General features: G+C 35.7%; 1 protein-coding gene across 3 annotated transcripts in view; it reads right to left on the bottom strand.

Moving 5' to 3' along the window:
* Positions 1-26,753, bottom strand: part of USP14 (ubiquitin specific peptidase 14) — a 34,785-nt gene that overhangs the window by 1,708 nt on the left and 6,324 nt on the right. For 2 of the 3 annotated variants that reach the window (XM_020970673.2, XM_020970674.2), the window contains exons 4-14: positions 14,984-15,088; positions 12,740-12,843; positions 10,858-10,916; positions 9,158-9,288; positions 8,760-8,840; positions 7,393-7,484; positions 5,947-6,061; positions 3,766-3,831; positions 3,493-3,585; positions 1,997-2,125; positions 647-707 (exon numbers count right to left, since the gene is read on the bottom strand). In XM_020970673.2, coding sequence (XP_020826332.1) covers positions 647-707; positions 1,997-2,125; positions 3,493-3,585; positions 3,766-3,831; positions 5,947-6,061; positions 7,393-7,484; positions 8,760-8,840; positions 9,158-9,288; positions 10,858-10,916; positions 12,740-12,843; positions 14,984-15,088 — 1,036 coding nt within the window. Of the gene's footprint in view, positions 1-646; positions 708-1,996; positions 2,126-3,492; positions 3,586-3,765; positions 3,832-5,946; positions 6,062-7,392; positions 7,485-8,759; positions 8,841-9,157; positions 9,289-10,857; positions 10,917-12,739; positions 12,844-14,983; positions 15,089-16,437; positions 16,549-26,753 lie in introns of those variants that run through there. The other variant, XM_020970675.2, reaches the window with a different exon arrangement.

Raw genomic sequence — 26,753 nt, 5'->3', positions numbered from 1 at the left:
CAATGTACTAAGCACTGTGCTAGAAGCTGGGGTAAGATACCAAATTTAAGAAGGAATAAGATCTTCCCTCATGGAAGTTCATGGTGAGTTAGGAAAATAACATACACAGAGAGCTATAAATGACAACAGCTGACATTTATACAACACTTCAAAGATCTGAAAAGCCCTTTGCATATTATCTCACCTGATACTCAAAACCCTGTAAGGTGTATGCCAATATTCACACTTTGCAGATGAGAAAACTAAGGTTTGGAGAGGACAAGAATCTTCCTCAGGGTCACACAGCTAGGAAATGTCTGAGACAGGCTGTGGACTCAAATCTTCCCGAATTCAAGTCCTGGGCTCTAGTCACTGCAACACTTAGCTGCCTGCCACACCCCTACTAACAAGCAATAATACCGAAGTGCATTTACTTGAGAGGTACAAACAATGCTGAAGCTATGAGAGGAAGGGAGAGCCCCTCTTCTTAGTTTGTTAATGTCAACAAAGGTGGGAAATAAACATAATGTGGGGGAAGGAAAGGAGACTTACTTAACTGCAAAGCAGAATCCATGCTGGGAAGTAGTAAGCAAAAGTTAACTGACTAGTTTTTTTGTTTGCAAATACAGAACTTATAGAAACAATCAGAAAAAAAAATTTCCCTTACCATCAGGAAAAGAAAATGGCTCATATTTAACTTCTTTTTGTGCACCTCCACTTTTGCTAGACTGTAAAGAAAAAGATATTACCATAATTCTGAATCATAAATTACCAGGGTTAATATTCTCAAAAACCAAACAGAAACCAAAACGACAACAAAAAAAACAGCCAGTGGTCTATATGGAAAGAGTCCTGCTATAGGTAGCAACAAAACACCTAGATGGCTGGGAAATCATAGTCCAATAAATATCATTAGTATTTCTAGGAGATAAAGTACAGTATTTTTTTTTACGCAGTACAAATAAAGATATCATAACTGTTCCCTTAATAATGGAAACAGATGCACCAGATGTACTTAAACTACTTCTCTTATACCTTTCATCCAAGAACTCAAAGCACTTAAAATGTTATTTCACAGCAATGGCCACTGGTTAGAAATAGGAAACCTAAATATACTGTATTTATACTGGAAGAGAGACAATATATTTACATATAGGCAAGTGGGGGGTGGGGATGAGGAACATGTTTCCAAATTCCAAGTTAGTCAATGAATGACAGGAACACAAAACAAAATCTCTTAGAGACAAATCAGAGTTTAAGACTGTTTATAATTTTCTTCAAAACCAACTGGGGTTAAAACAGTAGAGAAGATGTCTAGGGAATAATTTTATATCCTAAGAAAGAAAAGTTCTCATCTACACAATTTGATTTAGTTTAGTTGGTATATATACTACGTTTAAAAGACTTAACAACAAGAACAAAACATACACATAGTTACAACATGTAAATAGAGATATCTATACAAATACAGATATGCCAAGAAAACAGGCCACTTTATGATCAGTAAGTCCTACAAAATTATGATTTTAGAGATATGGCATTCCAGCAGATGGAGCTCAGTGGCCATGGGTGAATCAACTTTCTATACCTTCATTTCCATCTGTAAAATGGGGAAAATCCTATACTGTATAAGGAAAAACAATATAACATACCTATTTTACAGGCATGTTGAAAAGAGTAAGTGAGTTTCTATGAAGTGCTTTGAGAACCTCAGAAGAAAGGAGACATAAATTATAAACTGAAGATAATATGGGGGGAAAAAATTAAATATATTGTATGTATAAGGAATGGAGTAAACCTCATGATAAAATATCAGATTCATAGTCCTTGTCTCTTATTTTAAAAATGTAAAAACATAATATAAAGACCTATAATGTCAGATATATTTACCAACATAAGCTATGTAAAGCACATTCGATGTGTAATTTTAGGTTAGGCTCTGCCTAATGTCATTTAAAAGTAACCACTGGCTGCTGGTCCTGAATTTTAAATATTAAATATTAAAAAATAAACCTACTGTCTTTGGCTGTTGATTTACTTTTTTGTCTTCTAGATCCTTGAATTTTGACCGAAAGGAGACCATTTTTTCTTGAAGTTCTGGTGTACACAGTTCATATACATCCAACATAAGAGGAAATTTAACATCCTATGTGTAAAAACAGAAAAGATCAGGGAGGGGGGCAGAGTGAATAAACACTGTAAAAACTGTTGGAAAAAATAAACAGAAATACCTTTTACAGGATTAAAGGAGAAGTGTAAACGTTTTGATAATGTGACCTCACCTTTACAAAATTTTTCAAATTCATACTTTTTAGAGTTTAAATAAAACATAAACCTAATATTAAAATCATTTGGGGAAAGTACCAAAATAAAAACAAGGAATTGGGAAGATAATTATTTTTGCTTTGGAATTTTACTTTCTTGGGGTTAGTCAAAGTGGTATTTAGATTCTTTCCTGTTGAAATATCATTTTATATTTTATGCCCTCAATCTAAACTACTAAGATGATAAGAGAATCAGTATTCTACACACACCTGAAATTCTTTAAGACAAAAGCCATGTTCCAAAAAACAGATTATCAGCATAGATTGCCCCCATCTTAAAATAAACTGGGCGTTTGCAATTTCCCCATAAAAACATTATTATTCTATTATTCAAACAATATTATTCATGGGATTAGGTCCTTAGGTCAACTCATGAAAGCTTATTTGATCCATATTTTAATAATATGTGGTATTCTTTTGGTGGGTACATCATTCACCAATACAAATCACAACCCCCCCTAACATCTCAGTAGGTGGCCTTTAGGAGATGTGATGGTTTGGGAAAATAATAACAATTAACCAATGCAGGCCAAATTGGTGATGAGTCCTTAGACTAGACACATATAAATCCATCACTGTTGCATGTATTTGAGGGTTTTCTAGCTTGACAGGACCTTCCAAAATCAGAGCTCTACTGGCAAAGCCTTCATGGACCTAAGGTCACTTCCAAACCAAGATAAGGCATCTGAGTAGGATGCTTTTATGGAGGATTTGACCATCACGCACTTAAAAATGGGGCTCTAACAGTACTTTGAATGAGACAGCCTGTTATATGTTATATTTAAACATAACACTGGTCTACAGAAAAATGCATCCTGAGAGTTCCAATTCATTATTCTAGGAACACGCTCTTGACATTACAAACAGGGTCCCTTCCCCACTTCCATTGTGGCATCAACATCAGGGGCTCCCAATATGAAAGATAGTTGAAAGACTGGGCAGCAGAAAAGTGGGTAGATGTGTATATATGTATGCATGTATGTACACATGTACACACACACACACACACACACCCCACTTCCTCCCTTTCAACTTCTTAACTCTTTGCATCTGCAAAGAGGTTACATCTCTAGATGAATTGTTCCCTGATGATTGCGAATTGGAAGACAAAGGAGAAACTGCTCCCATAGGGAAAGGGTCTTTAGTCTTGGCAATATAGTAATATAAATAATTTATTGTATCAGCTAACCTTAAGAACTTTGGCATTCACAGATTCCTTCTCTTTGTAAAAAAATCGAACCATCTGAATAGTAAGGTAAGCAGGCAGCCGGCTAATCTTGGACTGAAGGAAAAGGAGAAATGGCATTACATCTCAAGACTGTATTGGTCATTCACTTTATAAAAGAATAAGCTGTTTACTCCTTGATGGTGATAAAGATTTATCCAATATAGTTATTACTTTGGAAAATTGTCAACATTACAAAATTGCAAAAATTTCACAAGCTAAATGCACCATACTCACAGATTTTATGTACAAAGCATTTCTTTGCAATGTTGGAGACTGCTTGGTGATTTCTTCCTGAAGTCTCTATTAATAAAGAATAGGATAAAGTTGAAAAGGTATTCTAAGGAATGAAGACAGTTATTTTTCTGACAATGTTTTATAGATGTAGTAGTTTTTTCTTCCAAAACAAAAAAATAACTGGTACACAGATGTTCCATTGTAAGAAAATACAACATCAAAGGCCAAACATTCAAAATTAGCCCTCTACGTCCTCAAGTGCAGCCCTTTGACTGAATCCAAATTTCACAGAACAAGTCCTCTTAATAAAAGGATTTGTTCTGTAAAACTTGGACTCAGTCAGAAGGCAGCAGAAGGCAGACTTAGAAGGCCACAGGCAGAAATTTATTTAATTGAAGTACCTACAAATACTAACGGGTCACTGGCTACTTTATAGAAGCTAAAAGGTAGAAAAATTAAATCATTAGGAAATCATTGGCAAAATGAAAAAAATCACAAATTGGTGATAGCAACTCCGAAATTATGATGCCAAGGAGAAAGTGATTATATTCACTAAATTAAAAGCATACCATTCAACTTTTCAGGAACATCTTAATAAATCAAGGTATACCTAACTAAATCTGATTTAAGCTCATCATTTTTTTTTAAGGCAATTGGGGTTAAGTGACTTGCCCAGGGTCACACAGCTAGTAAGTGTCAAGTGTTTGGTCTGAGGCTGAATTTAAACTCAGGTCCTCCTGACTTCAGGGCTGGTGCTCTATCCACTGCGCCACCTAGCTGCCCCTAAGATCATCATTCTTACACTCCACCTAATATCATTAATCATAACCTACAAGCAGATTTGTTTTCCCTTGTTATAAAATTGGAAAGAAAATAACAAAACCACTTTGAAGTTATTCCCCCTTTTACCATGCTTCATTTTTTGGCTGTTCTCTCCAATTAATACCTTATATTTCATTTCTCATCACCTTTAGTCAATCATTGCAGCAGGCCCCTGAAGTGACTTGGGGAGATAGTGGGTACATGTTAACAGAGAGCTAGCACTTTAAAAGCCTTATGAAGTCTATACATATAATCCCCCTTTAACTTCCCTAACTGCATCCCCACCCTCTCAATCCACAAGGCAAGGCAAGTTGATTCTACTCCAGTTTCCTATCCAACACTACCCACTCCCACCTCCTGCCCTAGGCTGCCCCTTGGTGACTGCTTTCTCTGTTCAGAGAAAACTCTGATGCTAAGAAAGGGAAGATGAAGATAATTAGATTCAAGAAACCCAAAAATCCTTGGTAAAGACTCCAAGTATTTAAATATGACCATGCTTTGTTTTGAAAAGTGATCTAGTTGCTAACCCTCTCCTGCCACTTAAAGTGCTGTGACTTTTGGCCCTCAGTCTTCAATGAATGATCACAAGGATTCTTTCTAAATCTAAAACTCTATACTGAAGACCTTTGTATAATCACGCATAAAGAACAAAGGAATGTTTACTGAAGTTAGTAACAGAATTAACTAAGAGAAAGAGTGATTAAAATGGTCAATCTTGAAACTATGGAGGACCATTCTACCTTTCTCTTCAGAGGAAAGAACAGAGTTTTGTCTCAACCTAAGAAACTTTTCAAATAACAAGATTTTTTAAAAAAGCTACCTCTTGATATATTTGGTATTGCCAAAAGAACAAAAGTTATTAAAGCAGAGGCTGGTGGACCAAATATCAGGAATGCTATCAGAAGGAATTCTTAATAACAAAAAGTTGAACTACATACATAGACTCTAAGGTACCTTTTCAACCTAAGATATATGCCTTTATAATTAATGCCTATCTAATAATATTTATATAAAATTTTCACTATTTTAAATGTTTCAAAATTCTTATGTTTGCTTTTGTAATATTTTAAGCCTCAACATCTATTATTTTTTTGTTCCCAAGTCCTTGGTCAGGAATGAATGTATAATTATAACAGTGTTCATGAAGAAAAATACCATCTATTTTACTTCCATTCACCCAACTAAACTGAGCCCCAAACCTTTGCACAGCACTGATCTAAGGACTGCTTTATGACAGAAGCAGAGGCGACATGTAACTATCAGAAAATTAAGCCCAGGTATGTGAAACACTGTCTGCATAATTAAGAGGTGCAATGAAGCCTGCCAAGTCACTGCCAAAAAATCCACCTTTCTTCTTACCAATTTAAGTCCTGTAAACAGGTACTTGACTTCTTGATTGATAAAACAGCTGAGCTGGAGCTGGTTCTCCTTCCCTTTGGTGGCTTCCTCTTCTTCTGCCTCGGTACATTTCATGCTTTATGTAACAAGTTAAGGCATATGTCCTAAGTTACCTGTTGAATTAAGTTGTTAGATTCTCAAATAATAAAAATAATTGGCACTGATGTGCCTTTTCAGTTTACAAAGCACCTTACAGACACTACTTCATTCAATCCTCACAACAACCCTGGGAGGTAGGTAGCAGCCCAGAGTGGGTAAGTGACCTGCCTAAAGCTCCTCCGCCAGTTAATCATGCAGCTGAGATAAGACTTTATGTAAGACTCCAAATCTAGAGTTTATCTACTACACAAGAAAAATTACTCAATTTGGTATTATCAGTTATTAGACAGAATATCACCACCCTTTTAAAATTCAAAATTTGGGGTCTCATATCCAATTTTCCTTTATTAATCTAGTTCATAACTCAATTCCCTATTACCATCTTAACCATTCATTAGTTCCTGAGTCATAATAATAGAGGGAAAGAAAAAGCAATCCTTTCAAGGCTCGGAGAATATATTTTCCCCACACAATTTATAATATGTGAGTAAAAGCTGCTAACAGCTGTTCATAGTAAAACAACCAGTATAGGGGCAGAGGCAGGCCTTAAACCGCCCAAAGGCCAAGATTCTATGCTACTCCAGTTGCCTCGATAAAATTAAAGCACGTATCCTTCCTTTCTGTTATGAAGTAACAAACTGGTCAGCTAGGTGGTACAGTAGACAGTGCTCTGGCCTTGGGGTCAGGAGGACCCGAGTGTCAGACACATGACACTTACCAGCTGTGTGACCCTGAGCAAGTCATTTAACCCTGATTGCCTCATCAAAAAGAAAAAAGGGGGGGGAAGAAAAGAAGAAGTAACAAACTAGGAAAAAAGGAACGTGCACTTAGCTGCCATCATCAGTTCTGTTTAATTGTTTTTAAATGGGAAAATGGACATATTAAAACAAAATATCCATTCCCCCCCCAAAAAAAGTGTTAAGATTTTTTTCAAGTATTTCTCTCAGTTGAAACTCTTACTTTATCAACTACTTTGATCCAAACTATTTTATATTAATTTGAAAATGGTTTTTTCATCAAGATCTTTGGTAAAATGATCTAAAGGGCTATTATTACTGTTCAACAAACTTTACCAAAACTTCACAGGCTTAAAATGTTTCTCTTTTTCCAAATTCCTAACTGCTATTATTGTGATCCCTTTCAGGCAAAGAAGCCAACTCAAAAAATCTGCCTTCTTCAAACTCCTGAGTAACAACAACCTAATTAATTTTTTTCTTCTTTTTTTCATCTTATGCTCCTTTCATTGAATCTGTACTGGTGAATCATTATCTCTGAAATCAATTTCGGCATAAACTTTCTTAAGGATACGTAGTTTCAAACTCAACACCAAAGAACTGATCAATTAAACTTTTCTTTTTAGAAGGTGCTTGGGCGGCTGCAGCTGGTGATGCACTGTCTGTCTGCAAATAAAAGAATAACCAAATAAATATATATTCTATTTTACTTTACACAAGGTATATCAAAGTATACTTTCCCCCTATGCAACCTTGTTTAATAATATTAATTTTAAATATAATTTTCCCGTAGGATGTTTTACCTGCATCCATCCAATCCACACTGCCTATGAAAAAGCACTAACATACAAAAATATGAGGACAATAGCTTCAACTTATCTACTGAATATTGATAAGCAATACTTTGCATTTAAAATTCCATCCATTTGAACAAACATGTATTAAGCAGATACTGAATGAATGGAACTGTAAAGAGAGCTGGGCTTTTAAAGATGAATGTCCTTAATGACCCCTGTCCTTATGGTAGCAGAACACAAAGAAGTAGCAAATAATTATATTACAAATTAGGATATAATGAGTATTATAAGATATCCTTGAGAGTAAAAGTAGGGAGAAGGAAAGGGAAAAATCAGGGAAGGTCTCATGGAAGAGGCCCTGAGGGCCTTATGGGGATTTTAACAGGCAAAATTGCTAATTAATGAATTGTAGCTAAAAAGTAAGCAAAGGAATGGAAGTGACAAAGGGCAGGACGGGTAAAAGGTGTGTATGTTAGCTGCAGAACAGAGAATATGTAGGAACTATCAGCAGGTAGAGATCAAAATCATAGATAACTTAAATACAATTTTGAACTCTTATATATAAAAAGCCACCAAAGAATTTGAAGCTAGGGAGTGGTGCTTTTAGAGCTGTGATTTAGGTAGATTACTCTAGCAATAAATGTATGAGAATGGTACAGGGAAAGACCAGAAATACAGAAAAGCCAGGAAGCTATTGTTAATAATCCAGGCAAGAAGCAATCTGAAAGTCTGAACCACATAAATGGAAATGGAAAGAGATGTGAAAAATGTTGAGAACAAGAACTGGCCAAGTAGATGTTGGGTATACAATTGAATGGCACTCTGAAAAAGGAGTTAAAAGAATAAAGAAGTAAATGTCTACTCAATTGTAAAAAATGGATGAAAAACAATTTGTTCAAAAGTTTTTGAAGACGGGACAGGAAGGTAGCACACTGAATACAGCACCGGCCCTGGAGTCAGGAGGACCTAAGTTCAAATCTGGCCTCTGACACTTGATACTTACTAGCTGTGTGACCCTGGGCAAGTCACTTAACCCTAATTGCCTAGCCCAAAAAACAAAAACAAAAACAAAAGCTTTTGGAGGGAAAAAAAAGCAGATAAGAGACCAAATAAAAGATTATAATCATTACTATAATTCAATTACCTCCATAACAGAATCACCTTCTAAAGCTTCCAGTTTTTGTTGTAGCACTCGCATCATTTGTACCCAACATTCATTAGCATCCTACAAATGGAAATACAATAAGGACTATGAATAAGACCTAGACAATGATTGTGGTCTTACCTTCTCATGATTTCTTGCAAAAGTCTGAAAATTCTATCTAGAAGATAATGTTTCTTACTTTAAAATAAATTTGTTTCAATCTGTGACCTTAAAGAAAAAAAGCCAGAGATAACTTTCTGAATTATGTTAAGTCTTCCCATATTTACCAATTACACTCAAATAATATGAAAAGTATCAAGATATCACCCTGTTTTTAAGTGATGTGACTTCACAAAGATTTAGTAACTGAAAAACCACAACAGCCTTACACTAATTACCTGTTGAAGGTATTGTCCTTGATCACCCTTCTCTGCAAACTGTGGGAAAGCCATATGCAAAAACTGCAGTAGAATAATAGGTGGGATACTGGAGGAAGTTTTGTCCATGGAATCAAACAAATCTCTAAGGGCTTAAAAACAAAGAAAATATTCTCTTAGGAATGTAAAAAGCAGCAGTAAACCAATAAACCTGAAATTTTGATCAGAATCTTGCTTTCTAACTCAGATCATTTATATAAACATCAAACCATATACAACTATTTAATATACCCAAATGTAGACAGTTCTCACTTTCTGTAAGTTCACATCACACAGATTTGACTCCCCTTCAGGTAAGCAGTAGAACCCCACCTGAAGCTCAAGGCAGGGGTGGTGCTTACAGCCAGGGAGGCAAAGCACTAGTACAACCCTAGCCAGGGGTCCTCTGCTCAAGAAGCCCCTCCAGCTACATAGACCCAAAACACTGAAGTCAATCTGGTCTCAGGGTCACAGAGCAAGAGACGAGTTGCGGCCCTGCTGCTCTCCTTAAGGGAAAGGGGAGGTCCGCAGAACAGTCCACTTAAACTATCTGTACATGCATGCACAAATATATATCTATATATATAGACATCTGTTTTAAACATATGAACTTCATTAATCTTAAAAGAATTAGAACTACCTCTTGAACATAAGTCATCAGTCAATATACATTTATTAACTCCCATGCTGGCAAGCGCTGGGGATATAAAGACAAAAATAATCCCTGCCCTCAAGGAGCTCACATTCTAACAGCAGAGATATGTAAATAACTAGGTACATGTAAGACAGATATAGTATAGATGGAAGGGAAGCTCAGGAGGGAAGACATAAGCAGCTAGGAGAACCAGGAAAGACTTCCTGTAAATGATACCCTGTAGTTCAGGATTTGAACTGAGCATTAAAAGAACTTAGTGCATGTTTAGACCTACGCTTTAGCAAAATCATTTTGGGAGCTGTCTGGATTTTGGATTGGAATGGGGAGAAATCTGAAGGAGGCCTAATTAGGAGATTATTTGAACAATCCAGACAAGCGGTGGTGAAGGCCTGAACTAGGATGATAGCAGTGTGAGTGAAACAGACACCCGACAGATGTCATTTGGGTAGAAAAAAATAAATTTGTCAATGGATTGTATGTGTGGGGTGAAAGTGAGGAGCAGAGAATGCCACCAAGGTCACAACCCTGGGTGACTGGGAGGAGAGTGGTGCCCTTGACAAAAAGGAGGGAAAAGGTGAATTCTGACATGTAGCCTACAGGGCTCTATGTCAACTAGTGGAGGGCTTCCATGAGAAAGCCTCTGGTATTTGAAAACTCTCTAGAGTTTCTCAAATCTAGGAAAATTATTCCAAGTACTACATTACTATCACGATACTTTACTTCCAAAATATAATTACACCAAAATGTCACTTCATTTCTTGCCAAAAGAAAATTCATTTAAAACAATACAGAAAGCACTGGTCTAGGAATAGGAACTAAGCAAACACACCTCTGATTACTATAATCTGAATGACTAAAAAACTAAGTATCATCTAGGACAGCAACTCTAGTGTCTCATCTATTAACATAATTAGGTAAACAAATCAGGTATTTGTTGAGTACTGTTGTGTGGCTGTCATCACGCTAAATACAGGAAAGGTAGAAAGTATTCAAAGAAATCCCCCATTACAACATGCCTCAGACTGACCTGCAGTGATATACTGTGCCGAGGCCATTTCCCCCGAAGCTCGCAAGGCACCTGCATACCTGTGGAGACATTTAAGAAAAAGTATTAAACAACACAAATAACAGCAGTCTTTAATCGGTGCTGTCAATCACAATGAAGATCAATTAATAAAAATTATGGCAATTTAGTTAACAAGCCACTCCACCTTCCCTTTGGGCCTCCCTCCTTTCTTTTTTCTCTTTTCTTCCTTTCTTGCCTCACTACCTCCAATGTATTGTGTAAATAAGAATGTGGAGGAAAGAGACAGATGTTAACTATAATAGTTCCTTTTCTCCCCTCATCTCAAGACACTAAGACACACCTAAAAATCTTGGAAGTGGTGACTCTTTGTTCTCAAAGGCCACACTGTTGAAACACAAGTTCTAGCTGATCTACCAAGCTAGTAAGATCAAGAGTACAGTCCTAGGAAGTATGGAAAGGCTAACCAGTGGACTAGTCACTAGGTGATGAATACTTTGGCTATGGCAAACAGTGTAACAGGTGACTTAAAATAACTGCAGAGGAATGTGAAGTTAAGTCACAAAACTGTGAAAAAAAATACACACATATACACGCCTATGTGTATATGTGTATATGCTTATCATGTGTTATATATCATGTAGACTTATCATGTTTTATAAATACAGCAGTAGCATCTAGGAATCATTAAAGACAAAACTAAAATAAAACTGAAGGCTCACTGTTTTCTATTTTCTGGTCACCTGTAAATGAGTATTATTTAGGTGTCAAAAACTGGTAGAATCACATGGGAAATCACCTTCTGTCAATATCTGGCATAAGTAAAGTTTTTAAATTTCAGAAACTAACTGAAAAGTCTTAACTTTAGTATTAAGTTTCCAAGTATCAAAATGGGCATTGACATTTTATCATGAAAATGCTGACCAAAAAGAAAGGAAAAAGCATATGCTAGAATGGTTCTTTATTAGGTAATTGTACTTATCGCTCTAATTCAAACATTCACATTAAAGAGGCCTGCTTTTTTTTTCCCTTCTGAAACTTAAGGTGTAGAAATCTTTATTTTCCTGGCTTTACAACTTAAGGCCAGGACTACCAATCTTCCAGGAAGACATCTCTATATATTTCACAGCAAGTTATAATTTTCTATAACTATAGCCTCTCCCATATGCATATAGCTATTCTGGCCAGTTCTGCCTATCCTTCTGTTCAATCTACTTTCTTTCTTCTCCCCACAATATATTGGAGAGATATGGCTCTCTCCAATATCCCAAAAAGACTGTTAGGGATTCAGTGAAGATGACATACAATAATTAATGTAAACTATTACTATTTTATTCTTTCCTGTTTCTGTTCTCTTAACTAGTCTTTCTAAAGGCATGTCTCACCCACTTATCCCCTCCTTTAAAATTCACTGAATATCAAACTATTTCAAGAGCTAAGCAACATACTTTATTAGCACGTCGTCAAATAATCAATAAATGCATTGATGATTATACATCTGAGCTATACATTTTCCTAACCAAATATTGCTGGGGGAAAAAAAAGGTCTTTGCAAAAGCCCAGTTAGAGACAGGTAAGTTTTACTCCAACCAAGGAATATGAAAGTCTGAATAATGATAAAGCGTTCCGTATTTCCAGTTCTGTCGCTAGCCCTATCATGAAGCAATGAATAAAATAAATGATCATGCAAAAACCTATTTTTGCCTTAACTGTATATCTTCACCCAAAACAGTCTGATGGAAATGCTGATCCTCACTTATTAAATATTCCCCATGCTGATCCTTACTTATTAAATATTCCATATGTTCCAAGAAGATGAATATTAATCTTGTTTATATGATATGAATATTAGTTTTTAAAGTTATACTTTTAACTTTAACCTTACCTTTTAAGGGCATCTTTGAGTTCCGGCACAGAGCGGATACACTGAACTGTAGCATTCATGTAACAAGTGTTACCAAGATTTGTCAATCCACATGGCAATTCCATCTGATGAGACAAGCATTAAATTAATTTCATGAGCAACATCTATAACTATTATCATCACATAGCCTGAGGTAAAGACCAAAGATTTACCAATCTCTAACAATTATTTAATCCCTATCCCAAATTATAATGGCTATATACCATCCCAATGGTGGCAAAAATACTTTGTGAATTGTCCCCAACTAAATTAGCATCACTCCTACAAATAAGTGTCTATTATCTTGAAGGTTTTTATGATAAAATATTGGGACTGATTGTCAAATTATTTAAGCAATGGGCATACCATCTGCCAAAATCATTTGTTCACTAAACTTCTCTACTGTCGTAAATGTTGTAGAGAATATAAAGATAAAGACATCAGGGACCGTATGCTAAAGGTACTTGCTTACACTCTTGCATGAAAAACTTCCTTCTTATATTTATGTATCTTGAAATGTTTTCTTATTCCTTAAACAGCATTATTAGCCTTTAAATAAGGATGAGTTGAAGTTTATTGGGGTTTTTTTGCCAAACCAAATATATGCATACCCCATTTTACATACTTTAGAAATTATAAATTTGATTAACTAGAGTCCTAACTTGTTATAAAGAACCAGAAAACTCACATCTAACAGATTTCTGGACCACAAGTTTATTATGTGTTAGATGTCAGCCTCTAAAAGTATCTCTGGATAATGAAGTCTAATTCAATGAGATTTTGTAAACATCCAGACAAAATGAAAAGAAGGTATCAGCTCTAGGATCTAAGTATATGGACATAAGCACAGAAAAATATACCATGTTCCCAGAAATGCCAGAAGCAGTGAGGAGGCATAGCCTAAATTTTGGCAATTCAACAGCACTCCTAGCATATAGTTTTATTCCCTTTACTCTATAATTTCATATTACAAGTTGGAAGAAAGGAAGTTTAGCTTTTTAAAAAATTTGCTTTATAACTGACTTTATCAGAATACATTCTCCATATAATCACATCTTATATCAATACTCCACTTTTTTTTGGTATTCTGAAATATGTCAGAGTACCAGTCTTGAACGTGGGTATGGTCTAATGGAAGAGGAGTCAGAAAACCTAAGGTTCTTTTTTTTTTTTATTAATTTAGTTTGATTTATCAACAATCATTTCCATATGCTTCTGAGTTGAAAATTTTTCTACCCCTTCCTGCCCCCCACCCTCCCCAAGATGGTGCACAATCTGATATAGGCTTTACATTTACATTCCTATTAAACATATTTTCACATTAGTGAAGTTGTAAGTAAAAATTAAAACCAATAGGAGGAACCATCAGAAAGATGAAACAAAACTCAACACAAGTGTTGAGTGGTATAAGTGATAGTGATTCAACTTCCATAGTTCTTTCTTTGGAGGTGGACAGTATTTTCCAACCCAAGGCCTCTGGAGAGGTCTTAGATCCTTGTAATGCTGAGAAGGGTTCAGTTTAACAATATTAGTCATCGAATAATGTGGCTGTTATTGTGTACAAAGTCCTCTTGGTTCTGCTCACTTCACTCAGCATCAGACCATGTAAGTCTTTCCAGGTTTCAGAAAACCTAAGGCTCTAAGCCTATTAAAATCTGTGTGTCTCAATTTCCTAATATATTACCTGTCTTACATGGTTATTCTGAGGACAAAATAACAATACAAACTCAAAAAGTAAAAAGCACAACATAAAAAGTTAGGTAGTAATAAATGTGTAAGTCTGGCAGGAATCTAAATTACAATGTTTGAACTGAGATTAATTTTTATTTAAGCACTTTCAACATAATATATTATATCTTAAAAATATAGCAATACAAATATACTTGTAAGAAAAATTGTCAAAGAATTGAACTTCAAACTATGGATGGAAAGATTTAATTTATAAATCTGAACTGGTTTCATAAAACTGTAAAAAAAATTACTGAGGTGTAGAATTGAGAAGCAGATTAAACTCATAAAGCACCTGGCAACACTAGGTCTGGCTGAAGCCAAATTTACAAGCAAAAAAATCCTATGGATTGCTGAATACACACATACTGACCGTTAACTATTAGATCCCAAGCAGAACTTCAAAATTGTCAGAAGTCATTTTTCTGAAACTCATTTTAATAAATCTCTGTTGATAAGCAGTGATCCAAATAGATTATGAAATCTGAAATGTCTTACAGCAGATGCTAGCTGTTCTTCCGTCATGTCTTCTACGAAAACAGTTCTAGCAACAGGTTCCTCAGGCAAAGCATCTGCTGATCCCATCATTAACAGAGTCATTCCCTGATTACAAAATAATAATAATGAAATCAATTGTTTCTCTTGGGAGAGTTACTTAAATGATCATTATTAAATAATATCACTTTCTGTAGCTAATAATTCAAGTTCTATGAGACTAGCTGATCACTTCTGAGGAAGCCTAAATTTTAACAACATAAGAATTATTTCCATGTATAAAATGAGAATCGTTCCCTTTGAAGTCACAAATTGTATTCTAATAATTAAAAACACCAGGCTGATCACATTAAAAGGATCAGTTCTAAGTACCAGTTTATAAAATTCTGACACATGGTTCCTAAACTTTAAGGCATGTTTCTATTCAATAAATAGCCAAGAGTAACATAATATTCCATACCACAGCAGAAAAACTCACGCTTCAAAAATACATTAATGCCCCCCAATTGTGTTATTTCTTTTAAGCAGATTAAGTAAAATAAGTAAACTTCTGTGAAAAATGAAAGCTAAAAACAGAATTCAATGAAACAGCAGATTGGAAATGGAGTCAAGGGATGATAAGTAAAAGGAGATGAGAAGAGAATAAAAATGGAAAATTTTTAGAAATAAAATATCATCTCATTACTTTAATATTTTTTAATATTAAAAATCCTTCTTCATGCTATTATTTTATACCTGGAAATTAATTTTTGAAAGATTACACAAAAGCAGTACAAGTCCAGATATTTAAGCTAGTTTTAGTCTCTGCCTAAATTTGTCTGTTGGTACCTAATATTATGTGTTTAAGTATTCTCTACATATTGTGAATGTGTGTTCTGTGAAAAGCTTTAATGCTATCAATGTTTTCCCTTGCAAAATATTAAGGTAGAGTAGTGCAATGCAATGGCGGAGAACAGTTAGAGGGATGAAATTCAAATCCCAGCCCTGCTATGTTACCCTTAGGGTGGGGGAATTGGTGCCTGTCAAATGCAAAATGAAGAGATTGGACTAAATGATCTCCAAGATCATTCTAGCACTAAATCTATAATCCTATGAATTGAGTTTGTGGGTATGTCAAAAATACCTATTTGGGTGGCAATTTTTTTGGATACATAATTAAGTTCAATTTTCCACAAAATTCCAACTACCCCTTAATCCTAGGAGTAGTCTTTATTTTCTTTCCTCACCATGATTCATAATTTTTGTTAAAATATGTTTATGGTCAAATTAAGATGGGCACACTATGGAGCAACCACTATACCCTTCCACTAATGAAGAAAGGCATAGCTGGATAGGGATCAATAAATACAAGACAGACATAAACCAAAGTGTCACAATCTCCCCATTTCTCTCCCTACTTTTAATCCTTAAGTTTCACTAAGTGAAAGGCAAAGTACCATAATGGATAGAGAGCCGACCTGGGAGCCAAGAAGACCTGGGTTCAAGTGCTGCCTCTGACACATAGGGTTATGTGTAACCCTGAGCCACTTAACATCTCAGTGCTCTAGGCCTGGGTCAGCAAACATTTTCTGTAAAGGGCCAGATAATAAATATTTTAGGCTTTGTGGGCCAAGAGGCAAAATCAAGGCTACTGTGTAGGTACTTACACAATGAGAAAACAAAATGACTTTCAATTTTTTCATTGATGAAATTTAAAATATAACTGAGTACAACTTTTTCTAATACCAGTCTAATGAAAAGAATGGAATTTTGAGGGGGATGTAACATTTTGCCTAATTGGGTTCAAAGTTAGTATTTCCTATCATCAAAATCAATCACAACTGCTTGTCAGTTATTATTGATGTATGAGATTTTTACATATTCCATTTTTTGAAAATGCTTTTTTCACACAGCTAGGTACTGCCAAATATTGATACCAATCCATAAGCATATGATTTTAATTGAATCAAAAGGTTAACAGTCTTAAGTTTATTTTCTCTGGACACATTTCTTCTGCTGCTACAAACACACACAATTAACCCACTATCAGTAAATGGTTTTCCTTGCTTGTCTAACAAATGAGTCAATCAGAAACTTACTTTGGTTGCAGGCTCATTTAAAAACAAATTTGTCAGGAATTCTATTGTGATGAGATAATCCATTTTAAATTTCCAATTTTTCTGACTTGCTTTCCTGTGCCTGGGAATATTTGATGAGTGCTTACTCTGATAACGTCAATAAATATTGTATTCTTTTAGCACAGCTATAGTATCATTGCATAATAAACACAGTACTTTACCATCTAACTCATAACAAAATAATCCATACTTCACTGTGCCTTAAAAGCATGACATTCAAAGTCGGCCTTTCTCTTCTTTTGATATGATGGGTATGCCCTGGTAATTAAATTAAAATGTCATGGTGCAGTGATACCTGTGGGCACTTTACAGTTCTGTGTCACGTTGATTTATAGTGCTCAGTGCAGCAGTATGAAACAATGAAGAGTGCCACAGACGGTCTCTGCTTTAACTCTGCCACTGGAGCAGCTATAGACAATCAACATGACTATGTTCCAATAAAACTTTATTTACGGGCATAAATCTAAACTTCACATAATTTTCATGTCATAAAATATTCTTTTGATTTTTTTTCAACCATTTAAAAATGTAATAGGTGGCAGGCCCACATGCCTAATCTGCTCTAAAGCAACCAACGTTATAAACTACAGAAAAGGTACTGACCAGTATAGGTCTTGTATATAAATCAAATCATGGTCCTAGTCCTTACCCTAATTCTAATAAGTTTCATTTACTCCTCCTACCTATCTCCTGGAGAATTTAACCTTCTCAACTCCCAAAATAGCTAGACCAGCTTCTGTCAAGTTTACTCCTGGATATATTCTGTTAGTTCCATTCCACCATCTCCTCCTGCACTACTACTCCCAGTTCTAGAACCATAATCAAATCAGTCCACATCACTATGACTCTTATAAATTTCCAAACAAAAATACTCCTCCCTAGCTCCTAGAAGTGGTCTCTTCCACTAAATGGTTTTAAGCAGAAAATGAAGGGCAAGGACTATCACTCAGTACTTTTGTATTCATATCCCTAGGGTTCAGCATAATGAACATATTCAGGTTTCAGTATACAGAATAGGCTTAATAAATGCTTTCATTCATTTTAATTTTTCTCTTTTTTTTCACAAGTATAGAAACACATTTAGCCTACCCCTTTTGAAATAGTAAGAATACTTCTCAGTATGCTAATCTAAAGCCTGATTATTATGCTAATCTGACTCAATCTTGCGGTCTAGTTTCCTGATTGTTGAGTTCCTAAGATCAGGATTACCATTTCTGGAGAACCCCAGTCATGCTCACTTTATGCCCAGTTCACTCACTCTCCAGATGCTCCACCTCCTCAGCAGTTCAGGGACCCATCCTCTGCCCACTTTTCCAACTGCCCTTGATGAGCTGTCTTCCCCCATCAGAACATAAGCTCTTTGGATTAGGGAACCATCTCATTTTCTTGTATTTATAGTATCAACACTTGGCAATGTCTGGCCCATAGCAAGCACTTAATAAATTATCAATCTATCTTAATGAGAAACATTAACAGTTTCATTTACTATCAATTCTCTTATAAGATTATACTGTTTTACTAGGTAAATTATGCTTGGTTGTAAGCATAAATCAGTTTGCCTTCTGGAATATCATGTTCCAAACTTTCCATTCCTTCATTATGATGGCTACTAAATCTCGTATGAACCTGACTATGATTGTTTGGTACTTGGAATTCTTTCTTTATGGATACTTAAGTATTTTTTCCTTGACCAGGGAGCTTTGGATTTTGGCCATCTCATTCCTAGTAGTTTTTATTTGGGAGTCTAAGAAGATAACCACTGGATTCTTTCTATTTATACTTTACCCTTGAGAAGATTAAGACTGATCCTGTATTGTTTTCTTATTGATTCTATTTACAACTAATTGCTTTTGTCCTGTAACTGCTTTAAGTGATGGTTCTCTATCTCTTAATTCAAAATTCAGCTGGTCTGTAATGGGTTAAGTTTAAAAATCCAGCTCTCTTGCTAATCACTGATCTATTCTTGCCATCCCCCCCACCCCCACCGGATGCTTGTGAACAGAAGGGAGTTGGGTCTAATATCTTCACACCACCAAGCTATTCAAGGATGTTTGGTTGTCCAAAAGTCTGGCCCACTGTCTTCCACCTCCAGGACTCAATGATCACTTCTTAGTCTCGAGGGAAGGAAAAAGTCATTGCTAGCCCTCATTACCAAACTTCCAACCAATAATATTGTTCCCTGCACCTCAGTCATATAACCAATCATGTTCTTCCTAACCCTATGCCATCTTGCTACCCTTTTCTTTTTTCTCTATACCCTAAAACCTATAAAAAGGGAACTGCCTCTTTGCTCAGGGTCTTTGGCAGAAATGGAGGCAAGCCGAAGACCCATTTATTAACAAGCAGCATGCCCCTAGTAATAAATGTTATCTTGTTAGGAGACTCGCCTCAGTTTATTTTTTTGTTAAATTTCACCTGCTATGCCAGCTGGTTCTAAGAGATCTTGGCAGTTTTCTTTTACAATTTCCTGTTACATGGTGTAGCTGAGTTCTTTTTTTGGTCATAATTTTGAGGTAGTCCAATTTTCTTCCTTAACCTGTTTTCTAGGTCATTGGTTTTTGCTGTAAGGTATCTCACATTTCCTTCTATTTTTTCAGTCTTTTGATTTTGTTTTAATATTTCTTGATGTCTCATGGAGTTATTAGCTTCCCTTTGATCAATTCAATTTTTTAGGGAATTCAGTTGAATGAGGTTTTGTATCTATTGCAAAATAGGTACAAAATTACCAGCTGTTAATTCTCTTTTCATGTTTTCCAAAGTCCTCATTTCCAATTTTTTTCCTCTACCACTCATTTAGTTTTTAACATCACCTTTCTTGGTCTTTTTTTTTTAAACTCTTGCTTTATCTCTTCTAGGAATTCTGCTTAGAGTTATGTCCAAGCTTTTTTTGTTGTTGGTTTTTTTTGTTGAGACAAAGCCTGTAAATGTTGGTGAGCTTCCCTGTTACCATAACAGTTCTTTATGGTGGAATTCTTTTTTTGTTTGCTCATTCTTCCAACCTACTTAACTTTGACTTTTACGTCAGGGCTGAGCTCTATGCACTTCTGGGGAAACCATTTGGACTGGACTTCTGCCCTCTTGCATCCTTCTGTTTGCTTTCACCAAAATCTGCTCACTGCCCTCCTGGTCCTGACCCAGGTTTATGTCTGTTGGCTTGTCCCCAGCTGCTCAACTCAACCACTGGGAGACTCTGCAGCTTCAAAGCAACTAAATTACAGGCTATCCTGGCTGTTCCACTACAAGCTTTTGCTTGGGCTGGAAGCTAGAAATTAGTCCCTGCCCTGCTCCTAGGATCACAGCCACACAGGTACTATTTGCTTCTGAACTCATTCCTCACTCAGGTCCCCTCCTCAGTCTGCTCTGAATCTAAGACCATAAACTGGGTAGTAGAATGCAGGCTGCCAGAAAGCACCCATTCCTGTACCCTGTGTTAGTTCAGGGAATCCCTTGGATCTCTCTCTCTTTTTTTTAAGGCAATTGGGGTTAAGTGACTGGCCCAGGGTCACACAGCTAGTAAGTGCCAAGTGTTTGGTCTGAGGTCGGATTTGAAATCAGGTCCTCCTGACTTCAGGGCCTGTGCTCTATCCACTGCGCCACCTAGCCGCTGACCCCTCCCCCAACCAGATCTCTTCTTGCCCCAGGGCCCAGGCTTGGCCCTTAGAATGCTCTGTCTACAGAATGTCCTTGGCCAGACCCTGTCCCCAGGATTCTGTCTCCCTAAGCAATCTTGATGGGGTAAAATAATTCACTGTGTCTTTTCCCTTCAATTTTCTGGTCAGAATTCAATCCATAATGTCTTCTAGATCTTTGTGGAAGAAGGATGGTAGGCAAGTTAGGCTATACTTCTTCCCGCTAATCCACCATCTTGACTCCCCTACTATCAGTTCTCAAAACAACACCCAGCACTATTTTCCTGACTGACCAAAGGCCTTGTTTGTTCAGTTGTTTTCAGCCACGTCTGACTTTTCCTAACCCTGTTTGGGGCTTTCTTGGCAAAGATAATAGGGTGATGTGCCATTTTGTTCTCCAGCTCATCTTACAGATGAGGAAAATAAAGATGGTAAGTGTCTTGAGGCTAGATCTGAATTCAGATCTTCCTGACATGGTACAGTGGATAGAGTGAGAGGTGTGGGGTCAGGAAAACTCATCTTGAGTTCAAATCTGGCCCCAGACACTTACTAGCTGCGTGAACCTGGGCAAGTCATTTAACCCACTTTGCCTCAGTTTCCTCATCTGTCAAATGAGCTGGAGAAGAAAATGGCAAACCACTCTAGCATCTTTGCCAAGAAAACTCCATTAAGAGTCAGACACGACTGAAACAACTGAATAACCATCTAAATTCATAAAAATTGTTTCTGACAGGCTTGTAACTAAAATGCAAAGAACAGAATTTTCATCCACACATCCTGAGGTATTTTAAGTCAAAAATATTACTATTACACCAGAAATAAGCATGCTCTAAACAAAAACAGCTATTTTTGGTGGAAGTATCTCCTATATTATTTTAAATAGTTACTTTATTGTTTTTTGTTTTTTAGGCTATTGGGGTTAAGTAACTTGCCCAGGGTCACACAGCTAGTAAGTGTCAAGTGTTTGTTCTGAGCCCGGATTTGAACTCAGGTCCTCCTGACTTCAGGGACAGTGTTCTATCCACTGCACCACCTAGCTGCCCCAAATAATTACTTTAAAAGAATAAAAAATCTCCCCCAAAAGAAAAAAACACAATAAGATTAAGTTCATAAATTTAAGAATACATAGACTCTGGCAGAGTCACTATGATAAACCTAGAATTTTAGGAATCCCAGACAGACAAAATAATACTCATAACAAAAGAGTTATTAGAAGTCACGCTGTGAAAAGGGAAAATGCTGAAACACATGGAAATCATTCTCTTAATGGATTTGAAATTAAACTAATGGACTTAATCTATTATTCTTCCTTCTACATTCTCTATCCATCTAGACATTGTTTTGCTTAGGACCTTCTCAGCAATACAAACTAATTTTAAACTGAGTTTCACTTTAACTGTCTATGTTCAGAAATATCTCTTCAAACATTTCCTATTTCCCAGAGCATGTTCATTTCTGGTCTAAGCATAATTTGTATATCTGGATCAATATCATCTCATGCATCCACAACTATAATATGAAGAGAAAGAAGTTTTAAAAAAAGACAACACATGGTCAGCTTTTCTTGTAACCACTGTTTGAAATATGACTACCAAATTAATCTTATGTCCTTTTTTCTCACTCTTCAGTTCACATTCCTACAATACATGTTAATAAGAGATAATACCATATCAACAAGTTGGTACGGTATTTTCTCTTAGTTTATAAATCAATATGAATGAGGATTAATTATCAAATTATAAAACAAGTGTTAGAAATGCATTTTTTTCCTTCACTACTCTAGAGCACTTATAATACATGTGAAGATCCATAATAATTTCTTAGTCACATCAGGGGCCTTTGCAGGTTGTAAGATATGTGATGCTGCCCAATTAAACATGCAGACAGGAAATGAAGACCAATACAACCATTACTTCTCTTGAAATCAGAAATGGATTCAACGTAAACTTTCTTGATTGAATGTGGGAACTAAAGGTTTCCAAGTTGACTTTCACATAGGCTTGTGCAAATTCAAAAATTTCAAAATAAAGTGATTTTCATTCTTCACAAGTGTCTAAAATATTCATTAACAGCCAAGCTACTATAGATAACTCAAACAAGGAAATACAAGAATAAGGCAAACCATCTCAGCATTTTTCCTAATGCATGAAAACAAGAGAAAATTATTTTGCTCTTTTCTCAGTCAGATCTCCAACCAAGGCTTACTTTAAAACATAAATATGAAACCATAAATTCCCCCAACTCTTTTATCTGTTTAGTAAAATCTGTGATATAAAAAATATAAGGTACTTATCTATCAAGTTATGTCACTCAAAATAAAACAGCATAAGGGGAAGCTAGGTGGCACAGTAGATACAGCACCGGCCCTGGAGTCAGGAAGACCTGAGTTAAATCCGGCCTCAGACACTGCTAGCTAGCTGTGTGACCCTGAGCAAGTCATTTAACCCCCGCTGCCTAAAAAAAAAGATAAAATAGCATACTAAAATTTGCCAGGCAAGAAATATTTCTGTACCATATAACACTGTTTTCTAGTAAAACTTACTGCATCACCTGCCCTCCTCCTGCCTTCTTTGCAGGGGTGGGAGACTATGGGTGTATAACACTGCATATAATGCTGAACTTGATTGATGTGCTGGTTAGTTTTGCTTAACTGTTTATTTTTTCTTCTTTTCTATTACTTGTTTTAAGGGATGGCTCTGTGGGATGGGGAGAAGGGAAAGATGCTATAAAAATAAAAGATATCAATAAAAATTTTTAAAAAGAGAAAAGATAAAAAAACTTTACTGCACCAAATTAAAGAATTTACAACTAGATAGCTCCTCAATCAGTACTGCTAGAAGCCACATGGAATGGCCCAGGGTTCCATACTCTTAGAAGAAATAACCGAAATGTAAAAACAATTTTTTTACACGAAACTCCTTAAATTAAGGGCAAGAGTATTGTAGATAACCAGAAAATAGTAACTCATAGGAAAGTTTTTTTCTAAAACTAATCAGAACAACGTAAAACAATACTAAAAAGGCAGATGGATGCCAATTATTTCTAATGACAAAACAGGATTCCAAAATACTGATGATGAAACACACCTCACTCTTCTCAAGTAAAGAGTGGGGGAGGGTATGCATATGGAATGTATTATTATCTGCTATGAGACTAACAATTCCTATGTCTGTCTGTCTTTTCCTTTGTTACAAGAAAGGGATTGACGTGGGTACAGAGTTTCTTTTAAAAAAAATGACCCCCATTAAAAAAAAAGGCAACAATAAAGCTTAAATATAAAAACAAAATAAAATCTAACTAACCAGGCCTACTCAAAGAAAGTATTCACCTCCACACATACTCAGCAAACCACTTGCAGTGGTTACATCCTAATATAATTTTTTAGAAGTAAAACTCTAAAATGCTATTTAAATTGTTTTTAAAATCTTACTGAAATTCATATATGGACAGAATGAACTATATCCTTCATTCTAAAGACACTTATCTGGGTTAACTAGTTATTTTATCAAGTTGTCACTCATAATTAAAGTTGCATCATATGCCAAAGCATCATGCTTTTAAAACTTACAGCACAGCTTCTGAAAACACCTTCAGATATTCCTAAAATGGTCCAGCCAAAGATGCCATAGAGACCATCTATAGCTCAGTTCTAATATAAAACAGTGTTAATTGGAAAATAGGCAATTTATTGCCATATAAAAATTATGGCAATTATCTCAAGTTAAAGGCTATGACAACGGCCTGTAAGTAACATTCATAACCCTTAAAATATAGTCTTACAACTTAAGTTTAAATGAATATAGGAGATCTCACCTTCAGAATTCTAAAAATATCAAACATTCTGCCAAGTTTTAAACCCTCTTTAGAACTGAAGGTTTTATGCCTGTTTGTAACACTTAATTCATATAACAAAATGCAAAAATAAAAGACTGATAAACTTCTAAAACTATTTTCCCATTATAGCAAATCAAACAAGTATTTATGAAGTACCTACTATGTACCAGGCACTATGCTAGATAGAAATGAAATTGCTTCTCTCAAAGAGCTTACATTCTATTGAGAAAGAAAATATGTACAGCTCATAAGCCTAACAGAGCATAAAATGACTCTAAGACATACTCAACAAAGTAATGACTGGCTTTAATTTTATTCATTTTAAAACAAACAGGTCAGAATTTATATACCCAAATGAATACTGTTCTTGGAAGCAGCCACCTTGAGAGGCTAAACACTTTTATTTCAACAATGTTACCATCATTTAAGATATTTTTGAAATTCCTTTTTCAGAAGGTCTCCAGAACCATTTTACATGCAAGTCATATAAGATCAGTTGAATTACTTTTAGTCACAACTCTTCTTTTGAAATCCAAAAGTTACACCTTTAACAAATACTAGCTGTGTGACCCTGGGCAAGTCACTATCTTTCCAGGGCCTACAAGCAAATCTACACGAATATAAGCTGGAAAACAGGTGCTGATATGCATTGGCTGTTGACAGGCTCCTTAGCAGGAGCTCCAGACACTGATGAAGTCACAGGTCCAGACCAAACTATATACATAGATGTTTCAAATTAAATCTAGAAGGTAAACAAATCAAATCATAGTTAAGATACTTGGAGGTAAGCTTGCAGTATTTTTTTCTATCAAAAAAATTTTTTTTTAAATGCTAGTTATTTTCAAAATACATATTTTCTACAATCTACCTCATGGAGATGTAGCTTGGTGGACTGAAAAATGTGCTATATTTGGAAACCTGGGCTCACATCTTACATGTGACAATTACTAGCTTTTCTAAATAAGCCTTTCTAAGCATGTCTCTTTCATCTGTAAAATGAGGAATAAAATTTCTACAGTAGCCACCTCAAAGAATTGTTATGAGGTTAAAACAGAATAAGGCATATAAAGTGCTTTAAGAATATAAAAAAAAAAACTACATAAATACCAGATTTTCATTACGATCTAAAGTATTTCTTCACAGTTTTACACGCCATAATGCAGAACCCAAATTAACTGCAGAGCACTTAATGTTCTAATAAGCACCTATTTCATCCTAGATAACATGGGATTTCAAGCATATTAAATGAATGCATTTGTAACCACATAGAAATGGGAAATGTCATTTGTCCTATGATCACTTACCCTATTTATGTACTACTGACTTAATCTCATGAAACTCTTTGACCAGCTGGTCAATCAACAAACACACTATGGCACTGTGCTAACCACAAGCAGCTTACATTCCAATGGGAGAGAAAACATATCTACAATATGAGTATTTAAAGAATAATACAAAATGAATACAAGGTAGTTTTGGGAGAGGTTGCCTGAAGGGACCATGAAAAGCTTCATGGAAAAAGTAGTGTTTAGGCAGACTCCTAAAGGAAACTAGGGATTCCAAGAGGTGGAGGTGAGGAGGGAGTGCATGGCAACAGGTGAAAAAGCATGCAGACTAAGGATTAAACACTATGTTCAGAAATGCCAATACGGCTGGATCAGAAAATGTAAGGAAATAAGCATAATAAGACTGGAAAGGTATGAAGGGGTCAGCTTGTGAAGAGCTACAAATGTCAAAGAGGGATTTATAATTAACCCAAGAAGCAACAGGGAGCCACTCTCCACTAGGAAAGTGAAATGGCCAATTCTGCACTTTTGGAAAATCACTACTAGCAGTGCAGAGAATGGATTGAAGTGTCAATAGATGACATAAAGATATCAATTAGAAGGTCAATGCAATAAATCAGGTGAAAGGGCTGAACTAGATTGTTGCCTATTTGAATGGAGAGGAGATGTTATACAAGAGATGTTGTGGAAATACAAAAAAAAAAAGATTTGGCAACTGAATGGTCATTGAATATAAGTGAGAAGGGAAAAATGATACCAAGATTTTGCACTTGGGTGACTGGAAAGATGGTGGTACCCTTTACAGTACAGCAGGTGAGGCTGCAGGAAAGATGAGTTCTATTTTGGACATGTTGAGTTGTAAATGCCTCCTGGTCATCAACTTTGGTATGTCCAATAGCCAGGTGGT

Source organism: Phascolarctos cinereus, unplaced genomic scaffold, assembly GCF_003287225.1.
Source record: "Phascolarctos cinereus isolate Bilbo 61053 unplaced genomic scaffold, phaCin_HiC Scaffold_4;HRSCAF=312, whole genome shotgun sequence".
NCBI classification, from domain to species: domain Eukaryota; kingdom Metazoa; phylum Chordata; class Mammalia; order Diprotodontia; family Phascolarctidae; genus Phascolarctos; species Phascolarctos cinereus.
This window is presented reverse-complemented; position numbering and strand designations above follow the sequence as displayed.